The sequence below is a fragment of the Mytilus edulis genome, chromosome 11, assembly GCF_963676685.1.
Source record: "Mytilus edulis chromosome 11, xbMytEdul2.2, whole genome shotgun sequence".
NCBI classification, from domain to species: Eukaryota; Metazoa; Mollusca; class Bivalvia; order Mytilida; family Mytilidae; genus Mytilus; species Mytilus edulis.
In genome coordinates, this window is record NC_092354.1 from 81306084 (window position 1) to 81328932 (window position 22849).

The 22849-nt window shown below is 32.5% G+C and overlaps 2 protein-coding genes across 5 annotated transcripts in view; one reads left to right on the top strand and one right to left on the bottom strand.

Annotated features, from left to right (window-relative positions):
- LOC139496426 (ubiquitin carboxyl-terminal hydrolase 8-like) overlaps positions 1 to 9979 on the bottom strand; it is a 53057-nt gene extending 43078 nt beyond the window's left edge. For 3 of the 4 annotated variants that reach the window (XM_071285022.1, XM_071285024.1, XM_071285023.1), the window contains exons 1-4: positions 9844 to 9968; positions 4489 to 4599; positions 3010 to 3154; positions 2254 to 2339 (exon numbers count right to left, since the gene is read on the bottom strand). In XM_071285022.1, coding sequence (XP_071141123.1) covers positions 2254 to 2339; positions 3010 to 3154; positions 4489 to 4589 — 332 coding nt within the window. In that variant the 5' untranslated portion in view covers positions 4590 to 4599; positions 9844 to 9968. Of the gene's footprint in view, positions 1 to 2253; positions 2340 to 3009; positions 3155 to 4488; positions 4600 to 9843 lie in introns of all 4 variants that reach the window. The other variant, XM_071285021.1, reaches the window with a different exon arrangement.
- A 157-nt stretch (positions 9980 to 10136) lies between these two features.
- Positions 10137 to 21316, top strand: LOC139496411 (LDLR chaperone boca-like). The gene is made up of 5 exons (XM_071285003.1): positions 10137 to 10336; positions 14124 to 14280; positions 14914 to 14995; positions 16031 to 16169; positions 18695 to 21316. The coding sequence occupies exons 1-5, from the start codon at positions 10148 to 10150 to the stop codon at positions 18848 to 18850; spliced, it is 723 nt and encodes a 240-aa protein (XP_071141104.1). The 5' UTR covers positions 10137 to 10147; the 3' UTR covers positions 18851 to 21316.
- Positions 21317 to 22849: the final 1533 nt, after the last annotated feature.

Below are 22849 nucleotides of genomic sequence, written 5' to 3' on the forward strand. Positions count from 1 at the left end.
TCTTCAATGCAGGTCATGACCTGCATTTTCATCGTCACAGGTTGACAGTTATGCATGCCAGGCAGACATGTACAGCTAACAATGCTTATATACAACATATATAGTTCACCTATTACTTATAGTTTAAGAAAAATAGACCAAAACACAAAAACTTAACACTGTGCAATGAACCGTGAAAATGAGGTCACGGTCAAAAGAAACCTGTGCTACTGACATAAAGATCATAAAATATTTCCATACACCAAATATAGTTGACCTATGGCATATAGTATTAGATAAAAAGACCAAAACTCAAAAACTTAACTTTGACCACTGAACATGAAAATGAGGTCAAGGTCACATGACATCTGCCCGCTAGACCAAGGGTCCGGAAACGGTCATATTTGCCAGTCATGTCCTAAACTGAAACTATAATGTCCTAAACTTTTAATTGGGATTTAGGTCAAATTTTATTTTTCAACATTAATAATTTCGGTCATTTCGTTGAGATCGACTTTCAAAATCGCCATTTTGAACATATTTTTGTTTTGTTATCGACTTCCTGTAATTAAACTGCCACTTCATTAAAGTGTTATAATCCTGAGGGCCCTCCTAATAACTATATTAATGCCTCGGGGAGCTATTGGCTAATGATTGCTAATCTCTTTACCTGTGTTTTTAATTCACACCTGGCAATTAATCACAAGCTCCAAACTATTATTATAAAGAAATAAAAATTCCATACGAACTGGCTTTATTATTTAATTACTCAACAGGTCAGACAATTGTCAATTATGATTTAAAATCAAATTAAAACTTGTTTAATTTTGTAGAAATTTTTTTTTTTTTACTTCTGACACACGTGCTTTGTTTACTATGTAATACGCATGCTTGCAATTCTCTTCCACAGATTTAGACAATTAATCGTAAATTTAAAACAATTTCATCCTAAATAAAGCTAGTGCAACTATTTTAATTAATATTCTTACACTATGAAAGGTAAAATATTAAAAAGCCGATGATTTCCTGTGATTTGGATAAACAAAACTAATCCCGGAAATGAGTCCGGAATTGTTCGTTTTAGTATTGTCGCAGTACATCCGGTTTGAATTTTGACTTCAGAATTGAAAGAAACGTAAGCGATAACTGAGAATATTATCGTTTTGAGTCATTAAAATCATTTTATTTTTAAACTGTTGCCTTCCCTTAACTGCCCTTGATCGATTTTTGGAAAATGGTAGGACAAATCATGAAGTAAATGCGGTGCAACAGTGAAACAAGTTTGTTGATGCTACGAACATGACGATCGAGTATGAGCATACTAATAATGAGTCTCATGCTGTAATGTGATTTTGGCAATCATCTTTTGAAAAGGGGCATCAACTTTTAAGTTGTTTGAAAATGACCGAAATTAGGTGAAAAAATTTCCGGATCCTTGCGCTAGACATGTACACCTTACAATCATTCCATACAACAAATACAGTAGATCTATTGCATATAGTATGAAAAAAACAGACCAAAACACAAAAATTTAACTATAACCACTGAACCATGAAAATGAGGTCAAGGTCACATGACATCTGCCCACTAGACATGTACACCTTACAATCATTCCATACAACAAATATAGTAGACCTATTGCATATAGTATGAAAAAAACAGACCAAAACACAAAAATTTAACTATAACCACTGAACCATGAAAATGAGGTCAAGGTCAGATGACACCTGCCAGTTGGACATGTACACCTTACAGTCCTTCCATACACCCAATATACTAGCCCTATTGCTTATAGTATCTGAGATATGGACTTGACCACCAAAACTTAACCTTGTTCACTGATCCATGAAATGAGGTCGAGGTCAAGTGAAAATTGTCTGACAGACATGAGGACCTTGCAAGGTACGCACATATCAAATATAGTTATCCTATTACTTGTAATAAGAGAGAATTCAACATTACAAAAAATTTGAACTTTTTTTTCAAGTGGTCACTGAACCATGAAAATGAGGCCAAGGACATTGGACATGTGACTGACTGAAACTTCGTAACATGAGGCATCTCTATACAAAGTATGAAGCATCCAGGTCTTCCACCTTCTTAAATATAAAGCTTTTAAGAAGTTAGCTAACACCGCCACCGCCGCCGGATCACTATCCCTATGTCGAGCTTTCTGCAACAAAAGTTGCAGGCTCGACAAAAACAGCAGATATATGAGATATATAATTAGAGCATAATATTTAATTATATATATATCTCTTGACTTCCTTTTACCTTTCCTTTAGGCTTTCTGCTAATTCTTCTGCCTTGTCAATGGACTTTAATAGGTTCTTTTGTCCTAACAAACTATCATAATATTGCTGTAAGAAAAACATATGTTCCTGTACATGTTACTGACAACCAAAACATTAAAGTCGTACAATAATATTTAGAATTTTACAAGGGTCCATGACTTCCTGTGAAAATACCTTGTAAGACTACCTATCATATGTGCCTGTCCCAAACCAAGAGCCTGTACTTCACATGATTCAGTGGGTGTCAATCTAGTGGAGAGTTGTCTTATTGACAATCATACCACATCTTCTTATTTTTATATTCACAAAGCAAACTATTATTGATATGGTCATAATGATGAATTACCTGTTTACTAATATTTCATTTTTGTTTTAAATAGGTATGATATGTTACATAAGGAATAGATTGCCTTAGCTGTCTTTGGCAAATGTATCAGATTTTTAGGTCCTTAATGCTGTCCATTTTTGTACTGTTTTAGGCCATTTTAACATTTATGATTTGAGCATGACTGTTAAGTCTTTTGTAGACGAAATACACCTCTGTGGTACAAGATTCTAATCCTGATGAGTTTATTTACAGCTATACAGACTGAAAGTCTTTAAAGTTATTTAAGAAATACGCCTACTATTCAGCATCAAGTTTTAACCAAGAATGAAACATAACTCTTCGAATATTTTCTTTTTTTATCACTTTCTTAAAAATAGTTGTTAAGCTGTTTTTGTTGTTTAATAATACCTTTTGTTTTTTATACTCTGGGGTCTTTTTAAGAAATGTGACGACATTGAAGTATTTCATGTATAGGACATAGGCTCTCTCTTCGTCCCCAAACATGTCCCCTGTCTCAGCCTCCTTTAGCATCTTATCTGCTGTCTTTACCAAGCTGGAAAAAATTAAATAAAAAGATGAGCATTAAAATTATGGCACTTTTCCCTTGGTTAATTTTTCTTTTTTTGGGGAACTTAATCAAGAAATCTATTATATATAAAAAAAGAAGATGTGGTATGATTGTCAATGAGACAACTGTCCACAAGAGACCAAAATGACACATACATTAACAACTATAGGTCATCGTACGGCCTTCAACAATGAGCAAAGCCCATACCGCATAGTCAGCTATAAAAGGCCCCAATATGACAATGTAAAACAATTCAAACGAGAAAACTAACGGCCTTATTTATATAACAAAAATAACGAAAAACAAATATTTATACATAAACAAACGGCAACCACTGAATTACAGCTCCTGAGTTGGGACAGGCACTTACATAAATAATTGGGCGGGGTTAAACATGTATAACATGTATAAGTCTAAATTTTGTTGCATAAATCTCAATGACATGTGTATATCGTAAACATATTTTGTACATGTTGTACAATACTATTAAAAAGGCTATCATATAATCGGCATTATAAAATAATAGCAACATATCCACTGAATTGCTTTTAACAGTGATGATGAAGTTAACCTCTAGTTCACAAACAAAGACATTGTATCACTACAAGAAAAATCTTATAAACTGTTTGAAGAATTAATGAAAACTTTGACTTATTTTTATCCTTTTTTTCTAAATAATCCTGGAATAAAAGGTCAAATAACTCCACCTAACAAGGCCTTAGAAATTGTCTCAGATTGCAGATTTTGCATTTCATTTTTCAAAATTTTCTGACGGTAAAAGTTCAGGAGTAATAAAATTTATTCACTGAATGTCAACTTTAATTTATCTGAAAAAAAACCCAAAATATTTTCAAAACTCAAATGAACATTTGTGTGCTTTTGAGGTGCTCAGATGGCAGGAAATTGCATCTTATTGCAAAAAATTTGGGGGGGGGGCATGCCCCCAAACCCCCCTAGCTAGTTCGCCGGTGATAGAGGTGGACTACCAGGACTACCCAAAATTTTGTCTTGGTAGTCCTGTGGACTACATCACCACTAATGTTAGTGTCAAACCCTGTAATGTGCATCATAAGCCTATTTGGCTTGCTGATTATTTTGTATTTTAAAACATGTATTTATATGTATATTCAGGTTGCACTATAATAAATAATTCTTTTTCTTACATTTCTTATAGCGTTTTCTTTTTAAATGATAGTATATTAAGTATACAAATTTGACAGGGTCAATTTTGTGATTTTATTGTTTAATCACTGGCACCACTCTTATTCTTTGTTTCATACAAAATAAATATTTCAGAGCTAGAAAAGTATAATACAAACATTTTTGAGTTAGACGTAGACATCTTTGCTGGTAATTCTGCCAGTTTATTCAGTTCACCAATGGTTTTGGCAATGTATAGATCTTTCTTTGTTGCCGGCATTTTGCTGTATCTGAAAATTAGATATACTTATCATTGATTAACATGATAATAAGGAAGTCTGTGTTTTCTTCAAATAAAATAATACTTTAAATATGATCTTCATTCCGTAAAAAAAAACTGTGTTTACAAGAGAATGTATTTTTTGCAGGTTTGTGTCCAGTCAAAATATTTTGATTACAGTACTACATGTAGATACTAAAAAATGTTCACTGTCACAATTTATATACCAAAGCCTTAGGCAAAACAAGGACATGTGAAGTCTTTTCTACTCTGTGACAAGATGCATATTATATATTTTAAAGAGCAGCATAGAAGATAAAAAATCTAACTTTATTTCATCTATATGTTAAAAACGGCTACTATTGGCGCGTATGGAAAAATAAATACTGTTGTTTACAACTGGAAAATTGGTAAAAGTATGAGTGTATAGTAAAAATAAGTTACAACTTAAACATGTTGTTTAAAAGTACAAGTTTGCAAAAGTACAAATTGACATGGATCCCAAGGCATTTAAGAAAGCTCCTGTCTCATAACCCAATTCATTAATTCATTGACCAAGCAGACACAGCCTTAACATATGTCTGTGTATTTATTAATAATCTTCTATTTAGTCTGGGCTCAACATGCTCACCTTCCAAGATGATTATTTCACCATTCTGAAAAAAATTGCTTTCAATATTGGCCTTTACCCCAAGATGTTGTTTTATGGTCAAATCCTGAAAGACCCAATAGATATAATCAAGATACAATAAGAGAGGGTGGTAAGGTATATACGGTATCAGGTCTGTTCGTGCCCAATACACTTTCGCACCCTACACGTTCGCACCCAAGGTCTGTTCGTACTCTACACATATGCACCCAATTTTAATTCAAATTCCTGTTGAAAATATAGCAATACACTATTATAACCAAAACATGATAAAATTTATTCAACACACAAAAAAAATGTAGTTAGAAGCTCACTTTATTTTGAAACAAGTCAATGAAACAAAGTTATAGCAATACACTAACCAAAACATGATGGCATGATTAAGAGTTATTCAACACAAAATAAAAGTTGACAGAATCCCACTTTATTTAGAAAGGATTATTATTTTTTTGAACAATACACTATCCAAAACATGATTAAGATTTATTCAACAACAAAAAAATGCTGTCTCACTTTATTTTGAGACAATGACAACAAATATACTTATAAGAATACACTTGCAAAAACTTGATTATAAACTTATTAAACACAAAACCAATTAAAATTGCGAACAGACTTTGGTGCGAACATGTAGGGTGCGAAAGTGAAAGGGGGCAAACATAAGTGGGTGCGAACGTGAATGGGTGCGAACGGACCTAGATTCGGGTGGCTATGGGGGTACATTGTAACTTCATGACAAACTAGGTTAAAAATTCTTGCCAAATTACATTAACAGTAATATTTGGCGCATGACGATAAAATGTACACTTTCTTTTAGACGATCAAAAATTGACTTATTTTGACGAATCATGTTAAATTTTCCCCCAAAACGACGTATAATTATTAAATGATAATTATTTGAGACAGTTTGACAAATCACGTTAAATTTTAACCAATTTGAAGCTAATGGAAGCTAAAAATTACAGTTTCACGAATGACGTTAAAGGGACATTAAAGGGCATTACTGCCCTCATAACTACTTCTTTTCTTCGTAAATTCCTCCGCAACGGAGCACCCGTGTCACACGGTAGTAAAAAAAAAATAGTTCTTATATTTTAATGTTAAAAGAGTATTAGGTGAAGGGATATATTTACAGGCCATTATTTATCTTTTTTTTAAATTTAAAACACTAAAAAACAAAACATTTGCTATGTTAAATGAGTTTTAAATAGGATGTTGATAAGATAAAAGATTTAAAATAAATAAATACGATTGGTGCTCAAGAATTTACAGTGATAATGTTTACATCAGTTTAAATAATAATTATTGCATTATTTACATGTATATGGTAACTCATAAAATTTAAAGGTGATTTATTTTAATTGGCTATATCCTTAAAAATGGGTACGAATGGTTGTAAAAGATAAAAAAGAAAATAAATAATAATAATAAAAGCTTCCACAGGTTTGGTCTTGATATATGTAAGTGTCCTTAATCTGTGGTCCTTATCAAGCCTTATATTACATGATTTAAACTTTTAATGCTTAAGTTCAATAAAATTTAAAAATATAAAATTTTATATAAAAAAAATTTACAACCATTAGAGTTTGTGTCCATTGGGTGATTACCATTTTATAAAGTCTTAATCCTCTTTTGTAGCAGTATTCTGTTTGTATGAAGTCCATAACATAGATCTCTGCTAATATTTTCAATTTGCACAGTTGTCTCTGGACTAAAGTTCATTTCATTGGCTACTTTTGTGCAGTCGATAATTATTTGAATTATTAAGGACTGGTTCCCTATGAAAGTATCATTCCATTTGTTATCTCCAACAGACTGTATAATGATTTTCTTCAAGTCCGGGAAAATGTTTTGCCTTTTTTCGTGCAGAGCTGGGCACTTGAGTAGGAAGTGTTCTAATGTTTCTGTTTCAAGCTGACACAGAGTACAGTGTGCTTTTTCTTGTTCCCTTTTGAATTTCTGTATGTCACATTCTAAAAGATATGTACCAGTCAGTAATCTGGCTTTGATTTGTGCCTTTTTTACCTCATATGTTACTGATGGTAGAGAGTTCCATACTGGGTGAGTCTGGTGAATTTTGAGATCTGTTGTATTGCAGAATTTCAAAGTGGATTTTTCCTTCATATCGGTTTGTAGCTTACTTGTCCATTTATCGGCTATGGCTATATTAATTTGTTTTTTCCATTGAAATTTTGTTGGAAGTTTTTCTTTTAGCTCGTGAATTGGAGTTAAGCTGTAGTACTGTAGGATTTCTTGGACCCTTGGAAAGAAACTATCTGGATTTTCTGAGTTAACAATCAGTTGTCTTTCCATTAGATTCCTTAGTTTGGTGTTTTCACTTGCTAGGATAGAATATAGCAGGCTAAGTTGCCTCTTGTGAAGTTCAGCTTCAATTGGTATTGCGCCAATAAGCATATATACAGCAGCTGTTGAAGTTCTTATTGGAAGGGATTGGAAACATCTGATAGTTTTGATGTGGAATTGCCTTAATTCTCCTATTTGTGTCAAATTCAGAGGCAGTATTTCAAGTCCGTATAGCAGTCTTGGAAGTACGTAAGCTTGGTAGATCTTGTAAGATGTTTTGGGGTTAAGACCTCGTTTACCATTTAGTCCCACTGGAATTAGAGAATACAGAGTCTTTCTTGCAATACTTATATGTTCTTGTATATTTATTCTTGATTCGTTTTTAGATGCTCTTATGATTCCTAAATGTGTTGCTTAGTTATCAGTTTGTATTGCTTCATTTCCTAATCTGATTATTTCTGGTTGATATTTTGACTTCGTTCTTTCTGTCTTTATCAGAGTGCTTTTTTGAGGATGGATATTGTACCTGTGTTCACATGAATATTTATATGCTATATCAAGCATTGCTTGAATCTCTGTTTCATCTGTTGACATCAGCACAATATCATCTGCACATAATGGGCTGCCACAGTATTCTAGTCCTATTGATAGTCCTAAGGCTCTTTTTTCTAGTTCTTTTGGTAATTCATTGATATAAGATTTGTAAAAATGAGTGGATAATACACCTCCCTGTCTGACTCCCTGTTTTATTGGAAATTTTTTACTGAAGTGATTATTCCATTTTACTTCCGTTGACATATTTGAGTACAGATTTTGAATTACTTTCCAAACATCTGCTGGAACTTCATAGTATAATTTTTCTAGCAGGATCATATGATGTACTACATCAAAGGCCTTTTGACTGTCAAGGGTTGCTAGAAATAGGTTTTTGTTTTGTTGTTTTGCATGAAGTATGCCTTCAGAAACAACAAGAGCTGCCATGATTGGTGAGAGACCTGTTGTAAAGCCAAATTGGAGTTCCGTCTGATTAGCATTCAAGTCAGGCATTTTTTCTAATAATGCATATTCAAAAATTTTCCCCAAGACAGAGGTGACTGTAATTCCTCTGTAGTTTGTTGTTAAGGTTGGATCTTTTTTCTTTTTATGAACAGGAGTAAGGATGCCAGTTTTAAATATCTCGGGTATTGTCCCTGTCAGCATGATATTGTTAAAGAGATTAGCAATATCTGGTAATATTGTATTACCGGCATATTTAAAGTGCTCTGCTGTTAAGGAGTAGCCATCCTCTGTTTTCCCTGTATTCAGTTCATTGATGGCTTTTTTTATCTCTTCTTCAGTAAATTTGGTAATGTCATTTCTATTGATGGCAGATTGATGTACAATTGAGTTGATTAGATTGTATCTAAATTCACATTCTTCCATATATTCTGAGTCGAAATGTTCTTCTGTAGCTGGAGTTGCTAAAGTTTCGTAGAATTCTGCAAAGATTTCAGTTTGCTTTTCTTGTTCTACAATATCATCTCCATTTGTATCCTTTATTATTAGTGTTGTTGAGTTGTCAGATTGTGCCCTGTTTTTCCTAATTAATCGGTGGAAAGTTTTTGAGTCAGGATTATTCATCATGTTATTGTAAAATCTTTGGCTATCCAGATGATCTTCCTGGCGGACTTGTTTTCTTACTTCTCTTTTGCATTTTTTCATTTCTGTGTATGCTATATTATCCTGCTCTTTGGGTCTTCCATTTTGTTTCCAGCTATAAAATGCATTCTTACTTTTTGATATGAGCTCTTTAACCTTCTCAGAGGCTTTCCAATTTGGTCCTTTTAAAGAGACTATTTTTTTCTTGACATTTGTATTGCTGGCGTTGGATAGAATATTGATGATGGTAAATGCCTGTTCTTCTATGTCTACTTTAGAGTCAGTGGTGTTACCATGTTCCTGTAGTGTTTCTATAGCTTCTTGATAAGACCCTATATTGGTTTCTTCCCATTTGAGTATGGTTTTTGTTTTGACTTTTTTCCTTTGATCTTATCAGACGCTATCGAGATATTAGTTTTCGCTCTTATTGGAACATGTGCTGATCCATTTGAATGGTACTGGTCTTCTATTATTGTACTCCTTAATAAGTCTGTATCTTTCTTCTCCAGGATATAGACAAGTACATAAGACTGAAAGTGAGAGTTGCATGAGTTAATTACAAATGTACAACCAAACAGGCACAACCACCAATACATTTGGAGAAAAGTGTCAGTAGTAAACATTTTAAAAATCTAGAAAGAAATCTTATGGAAAAACATTTACCACAAAACAAGCAACTAGATGTTATATAAGAGTTCTTTAGAATTAAGGTATTCCTAGACCATTTTCAGGAATATTTCACTTCCAGTCACAACATATCCCATAATGCAATGTACAAATTCTTAGACAAAACGAAACTAAACAAAAATATATATGCTTTATACATTCATGATAGTGATATCAATTTTCAAAGACTAAAATAATATTTTTATGAGATGTTATCTATTTGGAACAAAACATAAATAAAATCTTTCCTTTCAATTTTATTCGTTTTTTTAAATTTGTATTTTGTAATAATCATTTCAATATGGTGGAGAAAGGAGGAAACTTTCAGTTTTACATTATTATTTTCATAGTTTTCAATTTAATTCTGCTTTCAATTTGTAATAAAGCAGACGAAAAAGAAACAAAAAATGGTAAAGACGAGAAATGGAAGAAGAAAAACATTCGTGATTACAGTGAAGCTGATTTAGAACGACTGTTTGATCAGTGGGAGGTGACGTGTTATAATTTACTTCCCATTCTAATATGATGTGCTTCTTTCGCTTTGTAAACAACACTGTGATAAAATTCTCGATATATCTATACTTAGCGCAGACTCCGTGGTGTACATAAAAATGGCTGTTACAATATACTTCCCACGTAAATCCACATGTATTGAAACCTATTTGAAAACCCTTTGCCGATTTTATTGTTTTAAAAATTGCAATTAAAAAAAGACAAAATCACTTTTATTCTTATTCGGATGCATAATAAAAAGAAGCAATGCACAAGAACTCGGAGAAACCAACAAAATAAAAATAAAATAAAATTCCGCGAAAGTCTATTAATGTCTTCAATCTTCAATCTTTGTCGTGATGACAGAGTAATCTCTCTTGTAAATTATCCTCTCTTGTAAAATAATTATCACAATTGTAGTTTCTCCTTTGAACTTATATATTGTAGGTGGCGCTTTAAAAATATTATAGAATTATTGTATGAAGTGAAATAAATTTAAAAAATGGTTTATTAGGTTATTGAAATGGCATGAAAAATTAAAAATATAAAAAATTTAAAGAAATTTGTATCAAATTATCCACTAAAACGGTTTGTTTCCTCTATGTACTCCGCTAATAGTTGATTGATATTTTCTGCATTTGGCAAATTGATTGTTAATAAATTGTCTAGATCTGTTGGAATTTGTCCTGTTATGAAGTATATTTGATGAAATAATTTGTCTCTGGCATCTGAATACAGGTCACATTCAAAAAGGTAGTGTTGTACATTTTCTTTTTGTTTGCAGTGATGACAGGTTTTCGTGTCGATGTGCTGGTTTATTATAAATTGGTATGCATTTAATTTAGAATAACCTGTTCGTAAACTGTTGATTATGTTGTACATTTTTTTTGACGGGAAGTCTTTTTTAACTTTATCTTTAACTTCAGGATGAAATCTGAAATAGTGACGTCCAGTATCACTATTTTCCCATCTGCGTTGCCATTTTTTTGTAACAGAATTTCTGGCTGCTTTTTTTACATCTTGTTTTGTAAACACTATATCATCAACGGCTAGTGTTTCTGCTTCTTTAGCAGCTTCTTTTGCCAAGGAGTCTGCCTCGTCATTTCCTTTTATGTTGGCATGTCCTGGTGTCCAGTTTAAGTTTATTAAAAATCCATGTTCGTTTAAATTTTTTATTTTCCCTTTGATTTCGTTAATGGTTTGATGATAGCTGTCACTTTTCCAATTGAGAGTTAAGATACCTAATGCTGTCTGACTGTCCGAAAATAAAGTTAAAGTATTAATTTGCTCTTTTGAAAAAGATTCTATGTAATCCAGAACCATTTTTATTGCTATAAGTTCAGCTAGCAAGATTGATCCTTTGTTAGAGACAGGTCTTTTTAATTTTTCTTCTTTATCATTAATGTAAATTATAGCTCCTGCACCGCAGGGGCCTGGATTTCCTAAACATGACCCATCTGTAAAAGCAACTGCTGTGTTTGGTGTTTGAGATTGGAGTTGTTCCGAGATGATTTGTTTTCCTTCCTCTATTTGGGCTGTTGTTCTGGATTTTGAGCTGCCTATGTTACGCCAGTAGTCAGGGGCTCTAATGACTGATACTAGACCTTGGTATTCATACTGCGGTTCTATCTTGTCTATATCAACCAATTCTGTATCTTTCATATCTTCAGTTTGTTGGTACATTTTTCCTAGTGGTGATATATATTTTTCTGGATTTTTCTCCTCTTTCCAAATTTCAAATTTTCTTTTAATTGGGACATTATTACTAAAAGAATTAATTTTTCCTAAATGTTTTTGGCGCATTTAAGTCATTTCAAAACATGACGTCATACAAATGAAAACGCTACAGTTGAAAGTTTTCTGATACGTTGATTTTTAACATACTATAACCTCTGGTTAAAAAATAATCGGCAATATAAATAATCAGTTATCCCCTTCAAATAGATGAAAAATCTCGCTAACGCTCAGGATAAAATTCGAATATCACGGCCCAGGCCATGTGTAAATTTCCAATAATCTATGGCTTCCATGAATTATTTCTTAATTAGACAGAGTTTTTTTTTATTTCAAAAGTTTCTAAATCTGAGAATCATAAATTTAGAAAATCTCTTTATCTGGATAATGACAAATGAAGATTTAGTTTTTAATACAGATTTATATACCTAAATTCTCAGATCCGGACATCCTGGCATTTACATTTGTCTGGAGGTGATGAAATCCGGAATCCTCTAGATTTTTCATCTATTTGAAGGGGATAACTGATTATTTATATTGCCGATTATTTTTTAACCAGAGGTTATAGTATGTTAAAAATCAAAATGGAGGTAGTATATAGTGCCTTTAACAGTATTAAAAGAGTAAAATTACTATATTCAACTGGTTATGATATATATCAATTAAATTAATTTGCAATAAGTCTATGGAAAATCTAGAGGAATCTTATCCGCATCACCTATCAACATTGTTTACATAACAAAAATGCTAATCATTGATTGGTCAGTTACATGTTGTGATGTCACTGCAGATCTGAGAATAAAAATTTCCAGATCAGATAAGAAAAAAAGAGACTAAAAGTAGATACAATTGATAAATAGTTATTCCTCTTTGTACTGGCTCTCTACTATCATGTACATACATTTTTAAATAAGAGGCAGGCATTACCTGTGAGAGGGGACGAAGTCTGTATTATTTTTTTTTCTCCCAATTCAAACATTTTTAAACTTCAAAATCTGTTAAAAAAAAGAAACGGAAATACCATTCCGATTGTGGTTGTGCTGTTAGGGATTTTAGTTGTGACATTATTTAAGTTATGACGTCATACTCAATGTAAACAAAGAAACGATATCATCAGGTAAAGTTTTATTCATATTAAAAATGAAATTGGTATTGATTAGGTCATGTAGGTATATGATTGGAAGATGTGGGTCGGTTCCTTCCAATCCTACATTTTACTAGACTAATAGATATATACTTTACTCGAAGTCTCATGAAAATGAGACCGGAAAAAGGAAGAATTTCAATTTCTGCGTAAATACAGGAATTAAAAAAAGTGACAAAAAAAAGTTAACGATTTTGAGTTCATTAGTACAATGAAAATTTTGGGAAATTTTGGATTTTTTTTGGATTTTTTTTTCTACTGTCATGACCATGTTTCCATATTTGTTTTAAATCATATTTAGTTTTCAGCAATCAGTTAGATTGCATGTGTTGTTTGTGTTGATTTATATGCTCTTTATGGTCTTTTTGATTAAGAATGTAGATATTTGAATTTGTGAGACAGATAGTAAAAAGAACTTCACACCTTTAAAAATTGAAAATGCCAGTTTATTTTATTCTTTGTGAGCAGAAAAAGTTCTTCATTGATATAGAAAGTTATTAGCAAAATACTATTATAATTCAATAGACCACTTTTGAGTAATGTCCTTTGGCTTCATTAGAAAAGTTTGTCACTTAGCGCCTTTATGACATCATTTACCAGATAAAGGAGATCGGCTGTATTCCTGCACTACTAAAGTTAATTTAGTGTCTTCTTGATCATCATTATGCAGGTGAGGATAAATTAGAACATGTAGAAATATCTTTTTTTTTATGTGGTATATCTGAACATGTTGTACAAATGTATGAGTGCCAATGAGACAACTCTCCAGCCAAGTCACAATTTGAATAAGTAAACCATTATACATGTTACAGGTGAAAGTGTGGCCTTAAACATATTAAGATTATTTTTAACGTCTTCACATACTTAGTTCATTTTAATTTTAATGGTTACCATGGTTACCTTTCAGGACAATGATGAGGACGAGTTAGAAGAAGATGAACTTCCTGAATGGAAACGAGAACCACCCAAAATAGATATGTCAAAGTTAGACCCAAGTAAACCAGAAGAAATGATTAAAATGTCAAAGAAAGGGAAAACCTTAATGATGTTTGCTACAGTGTCAGGTTAGAGAGACAACCCAAAATATATATAAAAAATTAATACTCTGTTATTACTGAGAAATGGGAAAGACAAATTCTGGTGGAGAGTTGTCTCATTGAAAATTATACCACATCTTATTTTATGGCCAATGGTGGGGTTCGTGTTGTTTATTCTTTAGTTTTCTATGTTGTGTCGTGTGTACTATTGTTTTTCTGTTTGTCTTTTTCATTTTTAGCCATGGAGTTGTCAGTTTGTTTTAGATTTATGAGTTTGACTGTCCCTTTGGTATCTTTCGTCCCTCTTTTTTTTCTTATACCAAGAATGTTAATGTTCATCATGTTTGTCCTCTTTTTTGATTGGCTTTTTAATTTAATTAGTTTTTTTAAATCGTTATTTCAAATGTAACCGGAGAACATGTATTTACTCTACAATTTTATATTGTCACCACCGGGATTTGAACCCCGGTTGCCTGCGTGACAGTCAGTGTGTTAATCAACTGAGCCAAAGAATCGATTCCCTAGCTCAGTTGATTAAGCCTGGCTTTATATGTTCTACCTGTACTAAGGGGAAGCAACCCCGCTACACAATATTAAAGTATACATTTTCTATATTTTTCTATATAATCATGATAATAATTTATATCTTTGTGTTTTTAGAAAACCCAAGTGAAAAAGAAACTGAGAAAATTACATCACTGTGGCATACAAGTCTGTTTAATGCTCATATTGATACACAGAGGTGAGGAGAAAATCTAAATATTATGGCTTTAATACAAGTCTGCTTTAATACAGGTCACATGTTGGGTAAAACCAGTTGTATGTGCATTAGCTGTCCAGTTCATGTTCACCAATTCAACACAAAATCTCATATGCTATCTATAACACACAAACATATCTATCCACATTTCAAAGTCCTAATTGGATGTTCAACAAATCAATCAATCAAAAAGTATTAAAGAAACAAATTTACAATGCGTGGACTCAATATGATGTATCTATATTTTGTGTGTACTGGAATAGATGCCATAGATAAAATTGTAATTAATCATCCAACATAAATATATAATTCAATAACACAGTCAATCACAGGAAGTCTTAATATGATGATTTTTCTGGGTTTGATTGATTTTATGTCGTAAGTTAATGAAATGTGTAAATCAGTGAATGAAAAAGATATTCTTGTCACAACAAATTCATGAATAGTAGTATAAAATGGAAACAAAAACTGAAAAGGCAACAGCTAGCTTACTATTATATAAGCTATTTAATTACAGCTATAACTTCAATACAGTATATTTCAAATTCACAAGAACCAAATTGAAAGAAAAGTTCTCTTAAACATATAAAAAAGACGATTTAGAAAATTGCCAATCCTCAGACAACTACACGATGTTTCTCATCTCTTTCCTTTATTTAACAGATATGTGGTGGGTAGTAACAGAGTTATCTTTCCTTTATTTAACGTGGTGGGTAGTAACAGAGTTATCTTTCCTTTATTTAACAGCTATGTAGTGGGTAGTAACAGAGTTATCTTTCCTTTATTTAACAGATATGTAGTGGGCAGTAACATAGTTATCTTTCCTTTATTTTACAGATATGTGGTGGGTAGTAACAGAGTCATCTTTCCTTTATTTAACAGATATGTGGTGGGCAGTAACATAGTTATCTTCCCTTTATTTAACAGATATGTGGTGGGTAGTAACAAATTTATCTTTCCTTTATTTAACAGATATGTAGTGGGTAGTAACAGAGTTATCTTTCTTTAATTTAACAGATATGTAGTGGGTAGTAACAGAGTTATATTTATGTTGACGGATGGATCTAAAGCCTGGGAAGTGAAAGATTTTTTAACCCAACAAGAAAGATGTGAAGAGGTTACAATAGAAGGCAAAAGTTATCCAGGGAAAGGACAGGTAAACAAGTATTTTATCATACCCCATGCAACAAAGATGAGGAGAGTATACTATGTAAATGTGCATATCGACAGGAAATTACTTTTTATTTTTCTCTGGGACTAGAGTTATGCCCCTTTGAACTTTAAATGTTGACCTAATTACACAACTGCAACAGTTGAAACTGTAGTGAATGAGGACATAATATGTTTTTTATAGAAATATTCTTTATAAAGCACAAAGGTGTCAGTATTCACCTCAAAAACTAACAAAACCTTTGAATAGACTTATTAAGAAGGGATATAGTTACGATACTGTTGTCAGGTCATTAAAGATTGCATATTTTGGCGTTAATATTGATTCACTTATAGGGTCTTTGCATTGGAACTAAACACATTTATTCAAAACCCAGTTGTTGACATGACACGGGTTATGTTCTTCTCATATATGTTATGATGGTATGATACTAAACCCCTAACAGGAAGGATTGTGCCTGATGTTCATATGAAGAAATCATAATCTTTCAGTCAGTTTAATTGAAGTCTGGAGCTGGCATGTCAGTTAACTGCTAGTAGTCTGTTGTTATTATGTATTATTGTCATTTTGTTTATTTTCTTTGGTTACATCAGAGACATCAGACTCAGACTTCTCTTAGACTGAATTTTAATGTGCATATTGTTATGCGTTTACTTTTCTACATTGGCTAGAGGTATAGGGGGAGGGTTGAGATCTCACAAACATGTTTAACCCCGCGGCATTTTTGCGCCTGTCCCAAGTCAGGAGCCTCTGGCATTTGTTAGTCTTGTATTATTTTAATTTTAGTTTCTTGTGTACAATTTGGAAATTAGTATGGCGTTCATTATCACTGAACTAGTATATATTTGTTTAGGGGCCAGCTGAAGGACGCCTCCGGGTGCGGGAATTTCTCGCTACATTGAAGACCTGTTGGTGACCTTCTGCTGTTGTTTTTTTCTATGGTCAGGTTGTTGTCTCTTTGGCACATTCCTCATTTCCATTCTCAATTTAAATGTGTATATCATCCACAATTCTTATCAGTTGACTTTTGTAGCGTTATCAGTCTTTGAAATTAGGAATCTAGTGATAATGTGTTTGTTAAGTGACAATGTGAGGGGGGGGGGGGGGGGGGGGGGGGGTATGTGAGCGTGCTCACAAAGGTTCCTTAATTGTTTATATCTTGTTTTGTGTAGTAGAGGAGCCTTATCTGTTTTGGTCTTTGCAATTGTATGTCCATTCTATATCAGTTTGAAAAATGTTGCTAAAAGAAGTTAACAGTTATACTATGAAGTTGGTATATTTTAAAGCTAAATGTGATATTTAAATCATACCAGTACCACAGCACTAGGTTCAACCTGGGTTTTGATCATTGTTGAAGGCAATCAGGTGACCTATAGTATTTAGTCGATAGTTGTCTGGTTGCAGGGCTGCCTAAGTCTAGACTCACACATGTTCAGGCTTTTTTTGCGGCATTTTCCTTTTATCTATTGTTTTTTCTCTTTGATCTTTTCAATTTTGGCCAAATCTCACGCATTTGCTTCATGAAAGTTGACAGAACTGTCATTGCAATCATGATATTCTTATTTTTTGTATTTTTGCAAATTATAAACTTCATGAGACTCACTCATAACCAAAGTTGTAAATTCTTTAATCATATTGAAAGAAGATAATCCTTGTTCTAAGGAAGTTTTGCCGTGTAAATTTCAATTGAACTGTAAGACTAGATTTTCATTCTTTTAGAAACTAGCCAGTTTAAAAACCGTTTTAGAAATTATGCGAAGAATGTCATTCCATAATTAAATGCCCCCGCCATAGTGGCATTAAGTTTTACCCTTGTTCGTCTGTCGGTACATCCATGCGATCCAAAGGTTGTTTCCGTTCTCTAACTTTAATTTGCCTCACCCAAATGTTAGAAAACTTATACACAATGCTTATTACCACAAAATACAGATCAAGTTTGAATTTTGTGGGGTGTCACTTTTATTGTTCTAGAGTTATGCCCCTTTACAAATGAAAAAAATTCTGAATTTTTTGTTTCAGTTTTTTCTAACTGTAGTTAGCCTCAACAAAATGTTATGAAACATATACACAATGCTTAATATCACAAAATACAGATCAAGTTTTAATTTTTGGGGTGTCACTTTTATTGTTATAGAGTTATGCCCCTTTACCCATAAAAAAAATCTGGAATTTTGCCATTCTGTTCTCTAACTTAAGTTTGCCTCAAACAAATTTTATGAAACTTAAATACAAAATTTAGTACCACGAGATCAAGTCCAAATTTTGGTAACGTCACTTTTATTATTCATCAGTTATAGATAATTTTATATGATATACAAGTAGGGCATCATCTGTGTCCCATGGATACATTCCACATGTATTTTTATATTTGTTCAAGTTGGACTCTAAAATAGTATATGTCTTATCACTGCAATGAGCCAGTGCTACTACTTTATGAAATATAATTCATACAAATGTCTTATCATTGTAAATTGCATCAAAATCAAATAATAGTTTGTTATCTTTTGTAGAAATCAGAAGAATCATCAGATAAAAAGAATAACGTAGACAGTTCTAAAAATAAAATCAAAGATAAATCAAAAAGTGAAAGTGAAAGTAGAAAAAAATCCACCAAAGATAACGATATTGATGATAACAGAACAGGAAGGAAAAAGACAGAGTTATAAGTGTGTTTGTAAATTTATAGTTGTCTTCCAAAGAGGACAAAAGGATGATTTTTATGCCCCACCTACGATAGTAGCGGGGCATTATGTTTTCTGGTCTGTGCGTCCGTCCGTTCGTTCGTTCGTCCGTCCGTCTGTCCCGCTTCAGGTTAAAGTTTTTGGTCAAGGTAGTTTTTGATGAAGTTTAAGTCCAATCGACTTCAAACTTAGTACACATGTCCCCTATGATATGATCTTTCTAATTTTAATGCCAAATTAGAGTTTTTACCCCAATTTCACGGTCCACTGAACATGGAAAATGATAGTGCGAGTGGGGCATTGGTGTACTGAGGACACATTCTTGTTTCTTTTTATTTTTTATAGAATTATAAATTCAGCAGGTTTCTGAAACCAACAGCTGGATTTTCTTTAACTCCTGCTTTATTGTTATTTTTTGAGCCACAATATTATACAATATATAAGAAGAAGGATGTTTTATAAGACAAGTATAAGTAATAATTCATATTACTCGTCAATTCTGTAGCCTTTGATATTTTTCTATTTATTTTAAACGTAAAATCACTAATTTACACAAAAAACAATTTTTATTGTGCTGAACATAAAAACCAGAATTGATTATGAATCTGCTAAACATTATTTAATTAATACAGTAATTTGGGATTTTGTCAAGAAAAAAAAAGGAAATATTTTCATGTCTGAATATCCTTTAGCATGTTATCCCTAAATGACCCCTGTCAAAATAAGCAGTTTTTCTTTGTCTTTTAAAAAAAAAGGAAATTAGAAACTCCTCTATTTAGCAAATTGAATTTGATCATATGAAGTCTCTTTTATAAATAGACATTATGAGTATATATCCTCCCTTGAAAGAAAAAAGGCAGCAACAATAAAAAATAAATCAAATTAGCTGACCAATTACTAATTAATAATATTTATCTAGCCAAAGCATTGGTGGGGGTGTTCCAGGTGTTGGAACCTCCCCTTTTTTTGGCCGATCAATGCATTTGAATGGGGACATATAGTTGGAACCCCCCCTTTGTCCTGGGTTGGGACCGGTGGGGGTGTTCCGGGTGTTGGAACCTCCCCCTTTTTTGGCCGATCAATGCATTTGAATGGGGCATATAGTTTGGACCCCCCTTTGTCCTGGGTTGAGAACCCCCCTTTTTAAAATAACTGGATCCGCCCCTATAATGAGGTTTATATCTCATGAAATTAACTTTGTAATCTCATGCTAACCAATGACTTACTATTCATATATAAAGAGGTTTATATCTCATGAAATTTATAATCTCATGCATGCATTTACAATCATTTATATATAAGACTTTTTGTAATCATATTGTTTATAATAAAAAGTAGCTATAATCTACAATTTTCTTTTAATGTTGTGTAAAAAACATTATACAGTCATCAGCCTTTTTCATTTCTCTATTAAAACAGACTTTTATAGCTGACTATGTGGTATTAGCTTTGTTCATTGTTGAAGACTATTCCGTGACCTTTAGTTGTTAATTTCTGTGTCATTTGGTCTCTTGTGGAGGGTTGTCACATTGGCAGGCATACCATATTTTCTTTTTTATATCCAAGTAACAATAACACAGCATCAAGTTCTTTTTATCTGTTAGTTCAAAGTCATTTACATGTGATACTGACTTCAGATTGCTTAATTAGAATATGAATTTGGATCATGCACTCTTTATTAATGTATCTTCTAAAATTTGTCAATCTGATTCAAATTCAGATCTTGTGTCCATGACCCTTCTTACAAATCTGGCAAAGCTCTGTTTCTGCATTTTGTTTTAAAAGACCTTTTATAATCCTTTGTTTCTGTAGTAATGAAAAAAATCATCATAAATCTGAAGGTGGACAATTCTCATTTGCTAATATAATAATTACGAGAACAGAAATTAGAATAAATGTGCCAGATCCTTGTCAGTAAAATGTCGATACAGATCTGTATTATAATTAGCAGTCATATAATTCATTGATGAGTCTTATGTTGTTAATCTGCTCATTAACTGGTGTTTGTTTGTCATATTAATTATAAGCAGATTGATTATTTGTCAATAAATTATAAATGTGATCAGTCATACAATTCTTACCACAGGCACTGCCTGGTATTGACAGATGATAATGTCTATTTAAAAATATGCAGCTTGGTGAAAGTCAAAGTCTTATATTGTTTGTTTACTCATGTTTGTGTGTTATGTTAATTGTCTGATATGTATGCCTTGACTTTGTGTTTAACTTTAATAATCTGACATCATTACATTACCAAGAGCATTAATATATAAGATGTAAATGCCTTGTGTCATGTGACTAATTTACCACAGAGTAGCGAGAAATGTCAAAGAGACTAAAGAAGGTTGGTGACATATATATAACCATCAGAAAAGTGATTTTATAAACATGTATAAAGTATGTAATGTTGCAGAAGAATATATTTTTTCAATAAAGTTATAAATCTTTAAATGGCATCACTGATTGATTTATATGGATTAGCATAGAGTCTTTATGTTTTTAGATAACATACTAGTAATAACACAATTATGTTAAAGTATCACATTATCTAATTTGAATGAAAGAGAAACATGAATGAGGAGCAACTGTTGTGGACATAAAAAACGAAATCTAGAGCTCATCCCATGGAACAACAGATAATTAAAGAAGGGTGAAAGATACCAGAGGGATAGTCAAACTCATAGATCGAAAATAAACAGACAACACGAAGGTCAAAAAAATAGTACACAAGAAACACCATACAAAGCTAAAGACTAAGCAACACGAACCCCACCAAATACTGGGGGTAAGCAAATCCTGCTCCACATGTGGCACCCGTCATGTTGCTCTAGCTGTACATACCAGTCTGAAAATGGAACAACTTGTACTCTTCTAAATTGAAAACCCACATATGATCCTGCATAATAACCTTATCCTGATGGAAAGATAGGTTGATTTTAGTGTGCACACAAGAACATTTATAATGAATTAAGGGGGTATTAGTTTATTAATGTTCAAATCTCATTTATTGATAAAAGAGAGACAAATCAATTTAGCAGATAAAGACCAAACACATCTCATGACTTCTGATAGGAGCATGATCGGGTGTGTCAACAGGGTAATGATCTACATTCCATGCACATCATACAAAACGTTTCTGAAGAAAAAAAATAATAATGTTTTAAGAGATTGAACACCAAAAGGGTAAAAAATAATCAGCAAAAATCTGTAGACTTTTCTTATGGGAATTAGGACATTAGTTCACAATTTAAAAACATCAAAGAACCACATACCAAATATTATTATTAGCTACATCTAATTTTTATACGACCGCAAAATTTGAAAAATTTTTCGTCGTATATTGCTATCACGTTGGCGTCGGCGTCGTCGTCGTCGTCGTCGTCGTCGTCGTCGTCGTCGTCGTCGTCGTCCTGCGTCCGAATACTTTTAGTTTTCGCACTCTAACTTTAGTAAAAGTGAATGGAAATCTATGAAATTTTAACACAAGGTTTATGACCACAAAAAGAAGATTGGTATTGATTTTGGGAGTTTTGGTCCCAACATTTTAGGAATTAGGGGCCAAAAAGGGCCCAAATAAGCATTTTCTTGGTTTTCGCACTATAACTTTAGTTTAAGTTAATAGAAATCTATGAAATTTTGACACAAGGTTTATGACCACAAAAGAACGGTTGGGATTGATTTTGGGAGTTTTGGTTTCAACAGTTTAGGAATTAGGGGCCAAAAAAGGGCCCAAATTAGCATTATTCTTGGTTTTCGCACAATAACTTTAGTTTAAGTAAATAGAAATCAATGAAATTTAAACACAATGTTAATGACTACAAAAGGAAGGTTGGTATTGATTTTGGGAGTTTAGGTCCCAACAGTTTAGGAATTAGGGGCCAAAAAGGGACCCAAATAAGCATTTTTCTTGGTTTTCGCACCATAACGTTAGTATAAGTAAATAGAAATCTATGAAATTTAAACACAAGGTTTATGACCATAAAA